Genomic DNA, 19260 nt, shown 5'->3' on the forward strand with positions numbered 1-19260 from the left:
TAGCTTAGAACTAAAATCCATTGATCACTTATGTTAATTGTATCTTTATTAAGTACTTTTAACATATTGACATCAGAAGAAAGGAAGCTTTATTCTTGTATCGATAGAATTGATGGGGAAGAGAGTGAAAGCTGCTTCCCATGTTTTTTTGCTTCTATTTGTTAATTTTAAAAAAAATCTCTGTATAGCCTTCTCTTCTCATAAACATGTCTTTGGTAATGTTTGCGAAGCCATTGAATCACTGAATTAGCTTAAGTTTTCAGTGTGAGCAGTCTTTGTTTCATGTTGTTTTTTTGTTTGGGGATTTTTGTTAGGTTTTTCAGATTTTTTTTCCTTTTTTTGTTAAGCAGTGCTTTCTTCTGGGGTGGGAGACTGAAATGGTTGTGTTGATTCAGAAGAAAGAGTTTGCTTCATGTGGCTCAGCATTATTGCATTTCTCATTCATTTAGTAGACAGCAAAGCTTCCCATAGTTAAGCAGAAATAATGTAATACCTTTTATTCTTTAAGTGGCTTCAGTTTACCAGTGCCTGAATAGTCATTGGTTTGGATTGATAGTAACAGCATTTCATCCTATCTTATATATGTTTCTGAAATAAATCAAGCCTTATATACTATTGACATTTATACCAATCACAATTAATGCAGAAAAAAAAATGACAGTTCATGTTTCAGCCATTTTCTTAAAGATATTCAAGTACAGAATTGAAGTCCTTCCAGTCCTTTCACCACCATTTTTTTAAAGTTATCAGCTGAGCCAGTGCACTGAGGACAATATATGTCAAGGAAGGAATAGAAACCAAGAGGTAAAAGGGAGAGTGCCTGAAGCCAGCAGTGCCATCAAGTGAGCCGTGATAAATAGTGTCACTGAGAGACAGCTGGTGGGACAGAGACAGCTTGGTGGTTGCTGAGGTGGGGCTGTGTGTCACAGCTTGCTTCCTTGTACCAGGTGTATGATGAGGAAAGAGAAGACTTGCAGGTTGTCTCAGAAAAAGGAATTGTGACTTAAACAGGCAGGTACTGTTTAAAGCTTCTCCTGGATGTGACAGTCCTGACACAAGAACATCAGCGTGCTGTGCTGCCAGTGACGAGCTGTCACAGTGAGGGCACCGAGAGCAGCTGCTGCCATGTTTGCAGTCACTCTTAAATTTTCAAAGCAAAGAGCTGCTTGTGAGGAAGCCTGCCAGATCTCAGCTCAGGAGAGGCCAGCATGTGTTTCTGGAAACTGGAGCAGCTGCATGTAGGCATGTCAAATCATCTTCACTGAGAATGAAACTTTTCTGACCCTAGCTGTGCACTTTGACACAGTAGCTAAGCCTGATGTTTGCAGCATGCTGTTATAGCCTGTCCTGCTCAGAGACTTCTGCTGATAGATCCAGCTCATTATTGGATTCTAGATGAGGCTGACCCACTGCCTGCGGTACTTTAGGAAGCTAAAACTGTGTGCTATTTAAAAAGGCCATGTACTCAAAGGTATTAGGAAAAGCTTCATTTCCCAGCACCAGCATAGTGCTGCAACCTGTTACATGAACCAACACCAATTAAGTGTCTTAATGTCTGGTAGACTTTTTCTTGAGAATACCAAGTATTCTTGTAATCATCATGGCATAAGTGGAACTGCTTTGGCTGTGTTGTCTAGGGATTTGCATAGTTTGTGGATAATCAGTGGGACTAGAAACAATTCTAAAATATACTTGCAGATTATGATCTTAATGATGCCTGAAAGCATTTTTTAAATGAAATTTGAAGTTATTTTAATTGAAATAATGTTTAAAATCTAATTTACTCTTCATTTACTGTCTGTGTTGGATTCAACTTTTAGGGAAAAACCATACCACTTAACTCCAGTACCCTTTACAGTCATTCTGTCTGGATCAATGTTTGGGTAGTACATAGTGAAAGAAAACTTTAACAGTGGCCTGGTAGTTCTTGAAGAGGTGTCTGCATTATTATGTGCTTTTAATATTTTTATCTAGAAACAGAATTATGAGTTTGGTTAACTGGTTTGCTGCAGATTCCTAGGCAGCCTTGACCAGTCACCCCACTTGATACCTCAGTGAAACACTTCTGAACAGAGTTGTTCTGGAGATACCTAAGTTAAAGGTCAAGAGATGGCACATTACCGAGGTAGTGAAAGCTGTATAGATATCAAGAAAATTGAGGTGCGTTTGAATTTTGAAGATTTTTTTTTTAATTAACTTGAATTCAGTTTTCTAAAGGAATATTTGAGTTTAATGGCTTGTACTGTGTGTCTTTTGAGAGAGAAAATTTTCATTCATTGTGAAGGGAAAGTAGAAAGGAGGAGTGTACTAAGTGTTCTTCACAGAAAGCTTTGCAACAGCAAAAATAAAGGTAGTATTTATTTGTGCTTTTTTTTCTGGCACAAAAATAATTTTTTTTTTTGAAATCTAGCTGATTGCTATTATAAATTTTATTTCTCTTTTCTGCAGTCCTAAGTTCAAATGCCACAGGAGATGAACTCTTTTTTAAAGTTAAGAGTGGGAGGATGGAGAGGGTGAGGGGGAGTTGGGAACTATTCAGATCTCATCAGCCATATAACTTGACAGTTTTTTAAATAGAACACAGAAAAAACTGGTGCACAACACTTTTGCACATGCACTGATAAAAAATGAACAGTCAATTGTTTGTATCTTTGCTGGACTGCTAAATTATAAAGTCCAAGATTTCAAAGGGTTTGAATCCATCATCTAAATCATATCCTTCAGTTTGGGGAATGTGGTTAATTATGAGTACAGATCTTTTTGAAGTTCTGCCTGGTTTACAAGCTTAAATGTTTATTTGCACCTGCCAGGCAGTTAACTACCTCAAATATTATGTGAACAGAAAAAGTACATACTTAAAAGTTTTAGTTGTTATGAATTGGTATCTGTGGAATTCCTGGCAAGGACTTAGAAACCGTCTTTGAAAAGATGGGAGACTGTAAATTCCTTGGGCAGAAGATTTCTTTATGTTGCATCCACTGTTTTATAGCTTTAAAGTAAACCATTCAATGATGCAAAGGACCACTAGGATGTGTCCATACATCCAGCCGTAGCAAAGCAGATCTGATCTAGAAACAATTTACTCAGGTTTGGTTACTGTGTTTGGGCCAGTGAGTGAAAGCATTTAATTCTAACTTTTGCTTCCTGCTTGTTTTTTGATCCAAAGCCTCAAAGGTAGTCTGGAGAGGAAAATAATTAAGTTAATTCAAGCCTTATATTTGAAAGTTTGATAGGACTTGGGAGGACGTGATTCCAAGTGATTTATCAAAAGATCCAAATGTAAATGGTTTAACTGAGTGGTATAATATATTCCATAATGCTACTGTTTGGATAAGCTAACTAGAAGGAGTAGGTATTTAGAAAGAGTGTGTTAAAGATTAATGATATTCAATGAAAAAGTTTATTTGGACTTAGGGAGTGCAAAATCTAACACAAGTTTGTCTGGTTCCAGTCTCTGGTGGTAATCATGTAGCTTTGTGTACAGTTTTACAAGTACATACATGAAATGGAGTGTAAAAATTAACACAGGAAGATAAGCTAAAACTGACATTGCTTTGGCATTGATTCCTAGTAGAAACTTGTCAGTTTGAAATAAAATTGTGTAAAATGTTCTATATCTGAAGTAAGTAAAAAAAAAGAAAATAAATGTTTTTATATATTTTTAAAACTTTTTGCCTACCAGCTTTAATATGGTCCCAGTATATCACAGGAGGACCGTGCTGTACAGTGCATGAAACTATAGGGTCTTTGGTTTTGTTACTAACTGCAATGATTTGCCTGTCTGCTCCTTGGTCTGAAAAATATTCAGTAGTAATAAGCTACATTTTAGCTAAAAGAAAGCAAAACAAAAACTAAAAATTATTGACTAAGTTTGTGGATCTATTTTTACTATCTTTTAGTAGTTGCTTTCATAAATTGTTCATTTTTGCATACTTCAGGGCTGTTCTTCAGAGGAGATTAAAGTTTATTCTTAACATAAAGGAAAATTAGAAATTCTTAGAATGTCCTATAAAATGCATCTGAAGTTTTTATTGTTACTTTGTCATTTCAGGTTAGAGGCCTATTGGCCAGCTTGATCACAAAGCTCCTCCCATAGATGCTTTCTCAGCACAAAGCCTTGGAAGATCCAAGTGTGTTGGATCTTGGAGAATCTGAGAGTGTTTCTAAAGTTTAAAAGCTTTTCTTTTTTACAGCAGATTTGGTTAGGTTGGTGACTTTGAAAAAAGTTTTTTATATGCATCACACACATGCATGTTTATATGCATCACATTGGTGGAAACCTCCTCTGAAGTTGCCCTAGTTGAAGATTTCCTGCAGCTTCCCACTGGGAAGATGCCCTGTTCTTCCACTGAAAATGGAAGAGCAAGGTCCCCATATTGTGCCTTTCCTAATTAATTCTTTCTGGCAATTTGTTGTGTTCCCCTTGCAGTTTTGTGGTGTATCACTAATACATCAAACCAAACTTCAAAGTACCAAGCAAAATTGATAGGATATTTGGAGGATAAGAGGGAATAGCAGCTCCCAGTAACTTGATAACTCTTAAGAAGTTGATTGATAGTTCTTGGTAATGAATTCATAGGATTCAGTCCCCAAAATTTTACATATGGCTTGGTGTTTATCTTTGCAGCTTGTCCATTGTATTAGATGCCCTTTTGCAAATTAATGGAAATAATGCCTTTAAACTGCTAAATTTGGCAGAAATAACCAACTATAACAACGTTACTTGTATAGTAAAATATTGTGCCCCCTGTGATCTGCAGATCTATTAAACTTTTCTGACAGTTTGAGAACTGTGAGAGCTGTAGTGGATTGAGTTTTTGACATTCTTATTGGCTAAGCAACATTTTATGCCTAGCTGATGGTCATTAGCCAGCTCTGGTTTATTTGGTAACAGAAGTCCTAAGCTTTTGAAGATCAGTGCACTCTCTTCGGCAATTAACTTTGTTCGCCTTAGCTATGAACCTTAATATCAAAGTGCTTCTTTGCTGTTTTTGTAACTGAGTAAGTGCCTTCATACTTCACTTGTCCCAGTTTCTTCCCTTTCACATGACTGACCTAATTAAAAAACAGACAGCTCAATAATTCTACCATAAGCTAGTAATAATGAAACTGTGGGAGTCCTTGAAGCCCTTTATCATTCAAATACACAGTGGTTTCATGAATAAAGTGGATGACTAAGTATTACTTATAGAAGTAAGGGAGATTATTAGCAGTGGAAGACACATTTGAACTTGCTGAAAGGCTGGCTTTTGTCTAGAGAAAGACCTACTCTCAGTAATAATTACACCAGGTCTTCATTTTATCCCAGCATTCTCCTCTTGTTCACGCTTTCAGTGACTGAATAGCTTGCTGTTGCTTGTTAATCCCTGCAGGAATGCGGCTTTGGATACGGGGAGGATGCACAGTGCATGACATGCAGGCCAAACAGATTCAAGGAAGACTGGGGCTTTCAGAAGTGCAAGCCTTGTCTGGATTGTGCCTTGGTTAACAGGTTTCAGAAGGCCAACTGTTCTGCCACCAGCAATGCACTATGTGGGGACTGTTTACCAGGGTAAGACCATTTCTGACGATGAGACTTGAACCAATTCTAACCTGATCTACATTAAAATTGCTTGTTCATGTTTTCTGGAAAAATGTTGGTACCCTTTGTGTATGTATGAAGGTTCTGTGTTCTAATCTTGGCTTTACTATGTTATCTGAGCACATAATTTCTGAATTGCAGGAGTGATTATCTACAAAAACAGTTTGATAATTACCTACTTGGTCTGTGAGAGTATTGTCTGTACAGCGCCTGAGCAAAATACCTCAAACAGTGTTACTGGTGATATAGTTCACTGTTATAAACATTTAAACATTTGAAAACATACACTGCTACCTTCTTCAAAAATTATCACATTATTTGCTTGCATTTTTTCCCTCCTTAGGTCAATGCCTAATAATTCTCATGCACATAGATTCTTAGGTCAAAAGCAGTGGCTGTGGTTTACTTTCGGGTATTTCTTTCACCTTTCTTTTCTTTAAAATTCATAAAGCATGATCCTAGCTGAAAATCATAAATTAATCTGAAAGAATTGTGTGCTGAAACTGCTGTTATAAATCAAGACCTGTGCTTCATTTGTTGTCCAGTCATCCCAAAATTCTGTTACTAATTTTCTCTGTTTGTACTATTAAATCTTAAGATCTCTAAAAGGCTATTCTTTCCATTGTTGCCAAGTTCTGATATTATAAACACCTGCCATGAATTTGTAAAAAGACACTTTTGTTGCTTTTTTGAACTAGTAATTTAACTGACAGTAGTAGTGTATGAGAATCGTTTTGAAATTGTAAGTCTTTGTATTTTCAGAGTATATATTTCAGACACGCTAAAAATTTCGTACATTTATTAGTATCTATATTTCAGCTGTTCTATTTTATTTGTATATATATATTTTTTTTAATGCCAACTATCAAATACCTGAACACTGTTGAAGCTTTTGCCATTACTCCTTCCCAAGCTAGTGGTGGATCCTCTTCATTTAAAAGCACTTAGTACAGGTCTAATCTTAGCTTAAGTCACTGTACAAGAGGGTGCAGCCCCAGGCATTATAGATGTTACTCACAACCACTTTTAATACTACTTGCAGCCACATGGTACATTGATTAATGCTCTTATAGCATATTAATACATAATTATTGCAGGGCCTACTTGGTTGTCAGCAAGGAGAAGATTTTCTTCTTCTGTTAACAATATAAGCTGAATTTTGGAAGATGAGAAAGGATTAAAAGAGAAGCCACATTAGGACATGAATGAAAGGTAAAGCTAAGCTGGAGGACATGGGAATGCTTCTCAGTATTCCAGTCAAGAATGCCTCCTAGATAGGTGTGTTGAGTATGTTTTAAAATGAGAGCTGCTTCCACAACCTGAGTTTTCTGACAGCATAGCTGGAAACAGGAGGAAGGAGGGAGGGAGTCATGGCCATGGCAAGGGTAGTCATGGGACCCCTGGTCTGAATATTTTGAGTAACAGAACTTTAAAACATACCACCACTCATACCTGTCCTTCAGTTTAGATGCTGCCCAAACAAATGGAGGATACAGCTAGGTTAACCAAATAGTTTAACTGATGTTTCACCTCTCAGCAGTCTTATTTATTTCTGTTTTGCATGGGTTTCCAACGTGCCATTCTCTATTGTTCAGCTTCAAAATACTACAGTGAGCATGTCAGCTAGAAACAAATATTAACATATTTTGTTCAGAGTGATCATAGTGACCCCTTCAGTCTTGCAGCCTGTGGATCTGTTTCGGTTCACATTGATAAAGTGGGAGTTTCTTGAGCAGTTGGAAAGCTATTTGCATTATCTGATAAAAGCTTCATACTTTAATGGCATTTGCAGTGTTAGGAATGTAACATGAGTAGAGTTGGCACCTTTTATTTAATGTGCCACTACCACTACATGTACTCATCTTGAACAGGCCACTACTGCTGATTCTGTCTTACTACTATCTTAGTAATAATGAATGGTTGAAAGACAGACAGACCTATTTGATTAGTGGCTGTAGGTAAGTTCTTTAGAGGATGTCATACATAAAAATGTGAAATACAGCATTATAAATTTCTGTTTTTTCTTTGGTGCTACTCTTGTTCCCTGATTGGGAATGTAGGGTTTTGCCAGTCACTGTAGTCAATATGATCTTCAAACATTAGCTCAGTATTAAAGTTCTTGAAGGGTCTTTAAATAAAATGTCACTGATATCCAGCCTGTTATATATTTTTAGAGGTGATAATTACGTTGTAGTATATAGATCAATCACTTCACTTTTAGTTTTTAGACATGTAACTAAGCCTGCATAAGGTAAGTTCTTAATGCATGTCATTAATGTATGTTGTGATCTGTGTGGAAAATGGGATATTGATTTCTGTCCAAAATCTCCAGAACTGTTTTTCTTCTGTGAATATAAGATTTGGACTAACAGATCTAGATGTTTTCCTCCTATTTATTTTCAATCTGTCTTGTCCTATTAATTAATAGGTACTGTACTTTTGTTTACTTTTATTTTCTTCTGTTTCCTGATTGTTTGCATTGAGACACAGATCAACAAAACTTGCAATTATAGAAGATTTTGTTAAAACACCTGAATTATTTTGTGAGGAATAATAGCTTGTTTCGGTTAACTATTTTTTCACATTCTGCTATCTTCTAGATTTTATAGGAAGACTAAACTTGGAGGCTTTCAAGACATGGAATGTGTTCCTTGTGGTGATCCTCCTCCTCCATATGAGCCTCACTGTAAGTGCTGGTTTTGCTGTTTTCTCTTTTAACTTTAAAGCCTGGCCAAAAAAAAAAAATAGTCACAGTCTCTTTTTAAAATTCACAGACTCTTTTTAAAAAGAGTCACAAACTCTTTTTAAAATTCATTTTCTTGTTAGTAAATTATTTTGTTCATACATTTCAGCAGGTCCAGTACTATCATTGAGAAGCTCCCACAAATAGCCAGTCCAATGCTGATCAACATTCCTGTCACACCACATGGTCAGGGAGTCTTGATTCCACTTCTGATCTTGTCTTATAATTTTTTAATTTCTGTGTCAATGCCAAAAGAAAAGCAATCTTCCTAGACCCTCTGATAATTGTCAGGTAGGATAGTATCCTTTCCTGACACCCAAAAAGGTATTTGTTGATACGTTTAAAAATAACTTTTATACCATGATTACAGTGAGAGAGAACAATATAGACAATAACTTTATATTCTTGTATACTATTAAAAGGAAGTAAGTAATTCGTTTGTCTATTTGTTTTTTGCCAATGAGAGAATTAGAGTCTCTTCAAAATGAGAGAACCTCTTTATTCTGTAGCAGAATCCTTGTTACCACTTCTTCCAAGACTGTTGGTGGTCTACATTGCATCATGTTTTTAATTCATTTAAAAGAGTGAACTATTCTTTTTTGTGTTTATTGCTGTCTACTTTTCTAAAATAAAAAAATACATGTGATTCAAAATAATTATGTGGAAAATCTTGGGGTTACTTGTTTGTTTCTGTAACAGTGAAGTTATGTTTTAAGAGGTTTTTTTCCCCTAGTTCAAATTGGAACATTTGTTTATAGAAAGAATAAATTGTCAGGGTCCTGAAATACTTTATGCTACTTTAATAAATACACACAGTCTCTTATAAATATCCTTTCTTTTTTTTTTTAATTGTGTAAAATTAAAATAGAACCAAGAGTATACTATTGTGCATTAAACCCATACTTTTCAATAGTTTTATATTGCATTAACTTCAATGAAATAATTCATCTTCTTCAACATTTCATATATTGCTTTAATAGTCTTTTTACAAATGAACTGAACTTTCTTCTGTTTTTTCCATCCTAGTTTTAGTGCCTTTTGGGTAATAAACTTGTAAAACCAGATTTTCAAACATTTTCCACATCTATGAAAACATTTAAGCACTGCAACACTCAAAGCCTGTAAATCAGAGAATAAGTCAAATAAGTTCTAATGTTCGCAGCAGTAACTCATGCCCATGTATAACATAAGCCTAGAAAGTAAATTCAAAAATGTTCAACTATTTTTGCAGTCTAGACAGTATCTTAGTGTGTTTAGAAAAAATGTTCTTCATATCAAACACTGTTGGGTTTCATGCCAAGAATGAAAAGCTGATCTCAACTTACTGATGTAAATCACTCAAATTCAATGAGTTGCAGAAGTTATTCTAGACAGAGTATAGCCAGGCCATTTCATCTGTGTATGTATTTTAATTCCTTCAACTGGGATAATTCATATCTTTTTAATCTTTTTTTATCTGAAAAAAAAAAGTGAAATGTAAAGTGGAACAATGTTATTCTAACGGAGGATCTCTAATTCATAAATTCATTTTATGGGGATTTTTTCTCTTCTCTTGTTTGTTCCCTTCTAAGAAAGTGTGCTCTTCAAACATGAATTCTGTTCTCTAGCACAATCAAAAACAGGGAAGAGGAAATTATCTCCCTTATCATTCGGCTTTGACTGTAGTTAGCGACTTGTGTATTTCATATTTTTCAAAGTCACAAGTTATTATTTTGAAAAGGTGATGAAGGAACAGTTGCCAAGTCTTCTGAAATAACTCAGATTGTTTAGTTTATAGTGATTGGGCTTTTGTAATTGAGCCTGAGCTTGGATCCTAAATTGAACCATTAGGAAGCTATTACTCATTTTAAGTGGACAACAGGCAACCCCATGGAAAAGAGCATTTTCTCTGGCACAAGCTGAAGTGGTAAATCCAGATTAGAGACATTTTCATTCCCTACTCTCATGGCTGGCACACCACCTTTGGCTAAATGACAGAAGTAGTAACAGCAAAGTTGTGAGAATTGGCAAGTATTCCTAGCTTTTACAGAAGCAATAATAAAAGGTTTGAAATCATTAAAATGTTTGTTATTTGCGTAGTAACCGCCCATTAAAATCCTAAATAACAGAAATCCTACATGAAGTACAGTTGCCATATGTTGCTGTGGTTTTCATGAGGCTTTTGTTCAGAATTTGTGTGTTGATTCTTCAGGTACTAACAGCAGCTGCCTCAGTTTTGGAAAGTGTATATGCCTTCCTCAAGCAGCCTAGGAAGTTTTTCCTACAACAGTTGCTAAATGAACTGAAGTACTTTTGAGTTTTACCATCAAATAGGGGGAAATTTAGGTCCGAGTAAAAACCATGATTCTGTAAGTGTACATAAATAATGTAATGCTGAAAGTGTTAGTGGTCTATTCCAATAATGGATGTATTTTGATAGTTAAGACTGCATTACTTGAAGCTAAGTGGAGGCAGACCATTAAGTGTGTGGGACAAGCTCTCAATGATCAGAGAACTAAGTTCTAATTCTCTGCTTTTCTTATCCTTCTCTCTTTCCACTGTGAAACTGAAAGTCAAATATTAGTGCAGCTAGCTCTTATGTTACAGATGAAAAGGAAAAGTTTAAATGTCCTGTTTCAATGAATTAATTGTCCTCCAAGGTGTGTGGCAATCTTTTGTTTGCTTAAGAACATTACCAGAAGGGCACAAAGGCTCACAGCCCCCTACCTGGACTACAGGCTCATGTTAAAGCAGAGACATGGATCAAATTCTTTCTAGTAGCAGTTGATTATTACCCAGCTAGCTATAAATCTAAATACTTGCTTTTATCTCTTTTCTGTAGACATTTTAAAACAGATCTGGTTTAAATATTTACTCATGAAAAAATGAGTTTGCGAATTGCTGGAGGCAAAGTTGAAAGGATTCTATAATGAACAAGTAAAGAGAGTATTAGAGGCCAGGAGAATCGCTATCACCTTTGTGCAAACTTTAAAGGGGGACACAATGACTTATGTGTGTTTTTTAAATGTCAGACAATTAAATACACAATTATATAGTTATATTTTAATTTACTTAGTTCAGGTAAATAAACTATACAGACCAATCTTATGTATTTGGTCAGCATCTAAACATTAGAAATGAAAGCATGTTTTTAAAATTGTGATTTATGCTCACTTTGTAAACTGGAGACATGTTTGTCACCTGAAGACTTTTTTTTTTCTCATCTGAATGACAGAATATGAATTCTTTGAACTCGGAATTAGAGTGGAATTAGAATTTATCATAGATGCAAATTCTGAAATAGAAGCTAATGTAGACTGTCCAAAAGTGTTGAAACAGTAAGTGTGATAGGGTTCAATGACACTTTTTTCTCAGTACCAGTTTAGATTTGCAGAGTTCACTCTCCTGCTCAGGCCACTGTTGTGCTTTCCCCTCAGTTATGCTTAAACTGTTGCTGAAACTGCTCAGTAGGCTGGACTGTGAATCTATCTGTGATAGAACAGAATTAAAATAATTCCCTTCTAAAGGTTATTTTTAAATCTAATGAGCTCATTGACCTCAAAACACTTGTGGTGGCACAAGTTAAGGAGAGATGTGGGAATGGTTCAGGTAATGAGCAGATTTTGTGAAGATACCATTGCTTTCTTGGAACAACCATTATGTTTTCAGCTAGTCCGTCTTAGCAAATAAGCAAAACAAAAAAAACACAATTAGAAATCATAATTACCTTCTTTCAGTCATAAGAAGATGGCAGATTAAAATTGAATCAAGAGATATATGTCAGATATTCTTACAAGTGGTTCCTTTTGTATTGTTCAACTCAAAATGCAGAGAAGCCCCAGAGTCACAAGAATCCTTTTGTTTCTGGACAGGCTTTCTGCTAAGCAGAAGAGCCTGTGGCAATAAACCTTTTTGAGATGGATTACAAAAATAGTTCCTAGAACTTCCACATTAATGTTCTTTTCTGTATCAATCTAAAATCAGTGATGTTCCCCTTTTATGTGCAAATTCAGTGTAGAATTTGGCTGTACCAACAGTTAATTTGGAATAAATTTAGAGAGTCAAGGAAATGAGAAAATGAACACCTAGGCACAAGAGAGTACTTTACAGCCAATCGGCCATCAAAAGAATAGTCTTGTGCTTTTTTTCCCTCTAGCAACCATACTGTTACATTTATTACAATACAAATTTTTTTACATCATGAAAAATTGCACAGCTTTTCCAGCCAAAAAATTTCTCAGGTTTTCTGCTTGTCTTCATGGCACAGGTCAAGGAGCATGGGATTCTGGGGGGGACAGGATGGGGGAGGGATACCATTCCATGTGGAGCTTGGGAAACTAGCCTCTACATGTTCCAGGAAATAAACACATTCTTTGCTTCAATGAAGCAGAAGTGTTTTGTTGGGTAAGTCCCAGCAGTGGACATATCTCCAGTTTGAATGTAACATCATGTGCATTTGAAATAAACTGGCAATCAGGTCTAAAATTGCTACTTTGCCATGAACCAGATTGATTTCAATTATAAAGCAGGTCTCAAACTAGAAAAGAAACACTTTTTTACTAAGGTGTGGAATAAAAGTAGAGACTATGGCTTGTTGAGCCAAAATACATAAAAAAGATCATTAAATGTGAAAACATCACATTTTCTTGAGGCATCCATATCTTACCTTTAAATTTACCTTGCTTTAAATTTTGTTCCTTTAAGGAACTCCTATGACATTTTGACTGCCTTAACTAAGGCTGTTCACAAAGTTCCCTTTACCGTTTTCTTGTGTAGAATTTTTATTAGTTACTTTCTGAAGGTTTACAGTATTGTTTTATCTGGGAACTAAATGTAAGTGTTCTGGAGCTGTGTCACTCTTCAAATCCACAAGGTATGTTGTTTCACTAATGAAAAGTACTATTTAGGGGACAAAATTTGCTGGTTTTTCCTTCTTCCTGGTGTTAAAGGTGTAGGATGGGTAGGAAAAGTGTAGGATGGTGTAGGAAAAGTCAGATTTCACATAGATCTACTTATTTACATTACCAAGATTAGGATCTGTGACTTTGTAAACTTTCCTGTGAGTGTAATGGGTATTGGGGGTATGCAAGGACTAAACATCAGAACAAAGCTGAAAAGCTAGAAATTGCAGTCTGCAGGGTTAGAACTTATCTTGTTTTGTAAGGGGGGAGCTGGAAGCTTGCTGGCTACATGTGTATTCTGTAAAATAATTTCACTAGTGGTAAAACAGAAAAAATCCCATTGTCTCAGCTTTGCTGAAACTTTCTATATTATTTCATTAAACATTAATACAGCTTTTCAACTTGTGAGTAACTTTTGGATGACGTTCAATTCCACATTAGTTCCACTGTTTATATAGTGGATTGTTAATTTATTTGTGTCACTTTCTTCTTTCTGTTTACAGAATTTTGTGATTTCAAAGCTGTCAGGCTCCAGATAATGTTTTTCCATCAATTGAGTTTTTCTGTAATTTTGTTTGGTTGCTTTGTACAATAAACTTTGTATTACTAATGCCAAGCAGCCTTTCAGGGAAGGCTGCTTATGTGCATGAAGCAAATGGCATCTGAAAGTACATAGCAAGTGAAATTATTCCTAATTTTTTGGTTCTGTTCCAACATATATCCCTTTTTATTTCAGTATTTGTTCTGATTTGAGATTATCTAACAGCATCTCTCATAGTCGTCTTTGCCATTTTGAACACTGTGGTAGAAAGCAGCTGGAGTATTGCATAAACCTTTCACAACATTCATAAGCAGTGACAGCTAATTTAAGTACAGATAATAGCATCATTAGCTTATAAATATCATTACTTTTTTATTGCAGAGACATTGCCTTCCCATTATTTCAAAACTGAAATGTAGACTTCTGTAAAAATGTAGTAAGTCAGTCTGATATTTTCCATATGTGACCTGATGATAGAGTAACTTATCTTCAGGAAGTCTGAAACAAACTCCATGAGGTGTTTAAGAGAGATGAGAATTGCTATTCATGTCTTAAAAAGTTTTATTACAATTTCATTTCTTTCACTCATCATAAAGAGAGTTAACTTAGGAAACCTAAATGTTTTCAATTCATTGTCCTTGGTATTGAGTTGGTTCTGACCCTTTAGGGTTCATGTATAATTTAGAGTAAAACAGCTCCTTTTCTTGCTGTTCTGAATTTACATGTTTGGCTCCTCCTCTAAAAAAAGTTGTAAAAAAAGAGGGGAGATTTTTATTTATTTTAATAACAGAGGTATTACCATTAAAATGAGTTTAAATAGTTCTGAAGTGTTACTTAATGGAGAGGAAATTCAAATACATTGCAGTTTAATCATGTTCTAAAACTTTCCCAGCTTACTCTCATCAACTTTCCTTGCATGTACCTCTCATTTCTGTGCCTGTATGTATGGAAACACTTCATTATGTAGCTTGTTAACACTACATATGTATTATAGTTAGTAGACAGAAATGGTCAGAAGTATTTCCCTTGTTTCTATCTGCTATCCAGTATATGCCTCTTAAAAAGAAAAGGAAATTAAAAAATGAAACCAAGCCTAAACAAACCAAAAAACACCACAAGTTTTCCATCGAAGAAAATTTAGCTTATGAATTGAAATGACATTGCAAGGAGGTGCAACTCCCAAACCTAACAGAATTTCTGTTAAGTAAGCCAGACACTTTACCAAGGAATTTAACAGGGATTTACCAAGGAATCAAGATTTGGAAGCTGAAGCTCTCAGGGCATCCAGTCAGTTTAGTGTTGAACTTCTGCCCACTTTTTTGCACTATCCTTAAATGTTTTCTACCATTCAGTTAATTTTTTTTACAGTTGAAAATTTGTTTGTACAGAAAGATTTCTAATCACATCTATTACAGCTTAATTCTGCAAAAGTGTAGGTGTGAAGGCTCTTCCAAGGAATTGATTCACTTACTAGTAACTTCTGTGGGACAGAAGTATTCAGTATAGCATGTCTGCTCTCTTATGAAAATCTACAGTAACTTCAAGTAATGAGTGTTTGAAATGTCTTTATCTTTTTATCTTCTTTGAAGCACTTACAATGACAATAAGCAGAGTCCTTATTTTGTGCCTACTACCTGAAGTCTAACTTAGATTTCTTTGTACAGTGAAATTTCATTTCATTAAGTTTGTTTCAAGTAGCCCAGTTCAAGCTACAAACTTAAAGAACTAGGCTAGTAGCAAATGCTTTAGGGGTATCTCAGTATATGTAACATTAGCCCTGTCAAGCATCTAAAAGGTATGTAAGGTGTAAATATTCAAACAGACCCAGGATTCTGACTCCAAAATTCCATCACCAACTGCCCTGCTTGAGAGCTCCCTAACTCTGCAAACATTTAAAAGCCCAAGGGACCTACAACAATTCATTTGGTCTCCAGGAGTATTCCACAAATTCTGGGTCCAGGAGGCTTGGACACATTGCAGCTTTATTTTAGGCCAAAAGCTTTGATTTACCCGCTTTGCCCTCACTGCTCTGCAAGGAAGTACATATGCATGGAGTGAGCAGGATGCTCTAAACAGGTGTATAACTGGACAATACAGACCTCTTTCTCCGTCACAGCTGATCCAAGAGGTAATGGAATTGGAATTTAATGAGGCCCCTCCAAATTTCTCTGTACCCTTCCATGGTCATCCAAAGGCTTTTGCAGCACCGACCAGTGACATGTGCTGCCACTGAAGCCATCAGGATCTACGAGCTAATTGCTCTGTTGCTCATCTCTGAACAATCTGTTCTGTGGTGCCTTCTGATGGCAAACTCAGCAGAGCAGGCTGGGATAATGTCTGGGTGTCCTTTTCTGGGTGCCTTCTTTGAATGCAGAATTCTTCCCTTACCATGAGCACTGGCTGTGTGTTGGCTGTGCCATTACTCTTTGGTTCTTACATCACCAGTGTGTTCCTCTCCCAGGTGTGTTCCCAGCACTGAGGATGCAGCCCAGGTGATGCCTGCTTGGCACTGCAGGCACTGGGCCTGTTTGAGATCCTGGTTTCATGCCTTCTCAAAATAGCAAGTTGCAATACAGTTCAATACAGTTCAACAGGCTCTAAAGATTGCTTGTTGAGATAATTACAGTGTTTATCATTTTCACGTTTTGACTGCAACCCAGTCATGGTTAAATAATAGAATCTAATTTACTACTCACAGCTTTTCAAAATGAGGGGAAAAACATATCTGCTCTGTTTCCTGTTTGGATATCCTGATGAAAGCATACCAGTAAGACTGTTCTTTTTTGGACTACAAATTGTTCAAAAAGTTAAGAATTTGAGTTGGTTTTTGAAGTACAATTCAGGCTATAAAATAGTGAATTTCCATTTAAATTATTATCTGACTAATCAACTCTGCTCCATTCCATACTTCCTGCTTTATGTGTGTGAAGTACGGATGATTGGGTCAGACTTTCTCTTTCAGTTATTCTCCTCTTTAATCTCAAATAATGGGCAGTCCTCTGTTTTAGTTGTTACTACTTTTGTATTACTAGATGCATTGAGACTGACCAGCAAGTCATAAAGGAGGTCTGTTAATAATATCCAATGGAAACTTAAAAAGCTGAATATGACACTGTAAAGGCTTTGCAAAGGTTTAATGCATTGCTTCATGCACTATAGTGAGTAAGCCTCTACATAAGGGATTGAATCTACACAAAAGAATCACTAGATGACATTCTGCTGTGTTAACTGGTGTGGGTTTAGCCCCTTTTAATTCAGAAATGTATTGTCTTCTTGTCTTTCCCTCATTATAATTGCATTTACACTTCTGAAATGCAAATATTTTCTGTGTAAAAAGATAAAATATCCTTGAGGTAAAAATAAATATTTCTGTGGAGTATGCAAGACCAGGATATGGTTCAGTAACAGAATTTGCAGTAGAAACACAAAGCCAAACAAAATTTTTATTTTAATGCATATGTCTTGGTAGTATTTCTGGAAGCTTTAGAGAACTTGCTTTGAATCCCTCTTTTCTGCATGTTAATTTCCCAGCAAATGGTTGAACCTTTCCTTTAACTACATGTGGTAATTATAATATGTGGTTTTTCTTTACACGGAACATGGTTTGTTAGATTGATTTCACGCAGGTTTCCATAATTAGAGCTGTGTGAGATGGATTGTGACATGTTCTTCTGGATCAAAATATAGATAAAAGTTTCCATATTGAAGAGTTTTTATATATGAAGGAATGCTGTAGTTTGTGCAACAGAGGAAGACTACCAAAGTGGAGAAGAGAAGCCTTGTTCTTTCCTAGTCCTTTCCTGCTGTTACTTTGTGCAGGCTTGTGATGTAGCACAAGTAACCATAAGGTTTTCTCTTCCAGAACTGGATGAGCTTGTGTCCCACACTTGTGCTGGTTGTCTCTCACAGACACTGCTGCAGTTTCAAAAGGCTTTGTTGCTCACAGCCAAACATCTCCTGTCATTCTACATCACTCTAAGTTCTGAGTGAACTGGGTTGGCTTTGTTGACTGAACACCTATCAGAGCACTTGGTGGTTATTATTGAGGACATGGATCATTTCTTTAATGCCTGCATCACTCTAATCTCTGGGTCCGTACAAGAATTTTCCTTCCTGCCAGTTTTGTATTCTCTGGGGGAAGCTGCTTTTTCCTCCCTTGCTGTGGAAGGCTAGATTTCTGAGAAGGGGGAATTTGCCTTCCATTATTATGTACTATGTATTTAAGCATGGTGCATATTGCCAGTGGCTCATAGGTGTCACAGTTGTTATTTTTGTCTGCTAAAAATAATTTCAAAATTCTAAATTTAAGTGTTATTGTAAACTTTTTAAGATGCATATTAAGAACAGAATTGTGGCTTTTTTCAGTTTGCTTTCCTAGGTGAACACAGTGTATCTATATTGTTGTTGTTTATCCCTTTTTAATCCTTTTGACCATGATGACTAATTTGTCTGTGCTGACAGAGTAACAGATCTCGGACAAAGAATTTTCAGATTTTACAAAAACAAATGAATGAATAGTGAAGAGGGAGGCACATTAGTGCACTTACTGAGATGAGAAGGTTGTGGCATAAACTCCTACCACATTTGTTGATGGCAGAAAATGTACAGAAAAGAAAATAATGGACAACAAAATTATAATTTCTGAACCTCTTGAAACCATTCATTTATTATGACTGGGGAAAAGAATAGAAAAATTTGAATACTAAAGTTTGAAACTTTAAGAAAACCATCTATCTAATATAAAATCTAGATTAGTGTTAGCAGTCTCTACTTATTAAGGTGTCAGCAATATAAATATAAAATCATTTCAGAGTGAGTAAATATAATGTAAATGGCTCCATAATACACATGGAAATCATAGAATAAATTAGGAATAGAAATGTCTTTTTTTAACACTACTTGTTCATAATCTCTGGAAGTGTAATATATAAAATATATATGGTCATAATCCAGTAAAATTTTAAATAGATGAAGTTGATGTGAAGTTTGACCAAGCTGAAGTGCTCAGAGTGGCCTTGGCTGTCTAGTTTAAGCATGACAATTGCACTAATTATATGTAATCCATTTTTATCTACTAAAGCATGTATTAATGTATTTTGAAGAGAACACTGTATTCCACAGTGTTCTTGGAAAATACATTCCTTGTTTCATGCTAGAATATGATGGAAAGTATATATCTTAAAATCAAAGTAGAAATGTCAACATGTGATTTTTAAAATAAATTGAATCAAATTTCATTTATTTCATGAATTCACATCCCAAGCTCATGCAGCTGATAGTAGGAGTTCACATAAGCAGTACCCGTCTGGCCTTCAGAAGGTTGTATCTGGTCAGTTCATGACAACACATAGGGCATGTTTTCTATCTTTGTTCTAGCTCTCAACTGGCAACTTTATCTGCTAATCCCAGTGAAAGCTGCAGCTGGAAATGCAAAACTACTTTTGAACTTGCATATCCTTTCCCAGAGATGTCTGAAGCCTTGGAGATGTGTTTCTTTTGTGATTCCTATTAAATT

The 19260-nt window shown here is 35.7% G+C and overlaps 1 protein-coding gene across 4 annotated transcripts in view; it reads left to right on the plus strand.

The window, feature by feature from the left end:
• Nucleotides 1–19260, plus strand: part of TNFRSF19 (TNF receptor superfamily member 19) — a 56997-nt gene that overhangs the window by 16261 nt on the left and 21476 nt on the right. For all 4 annotated transcript variants that reach the window (XM_005482516.4, XM_014263912.3, XM_005482517.4 and 1 more), the window contains 2 exons: nucleotides 5373–5551; nucleotides 8182–8267. In XM_005482516.4, the coding sequence (XP_005482573.2) occupies nucleotides 5373–5551; nucleotides 8182–8267 (265 nt within the window). The remainder of the gene's footprint in view (nucleotides 1–5372; nucleotides 5552–8181; nucleotides 8268–19260) is intronic.

Source organism: Zonotrichia albicollis, chromosome 2 (assembly GCF_047830755.1).
Source record: "Zonotrichia albicollis isolate bZonAlb1 chromosome 2, bZonAlb1.hap1, whole genome shotgun sequence".
NCBI classification, from domain to species: Eukaryota; Metazoa; Chordata; class Aves; order Passeriformes; family Passerellidae; genus Zonotrichia; species Zonotrichia albicollis.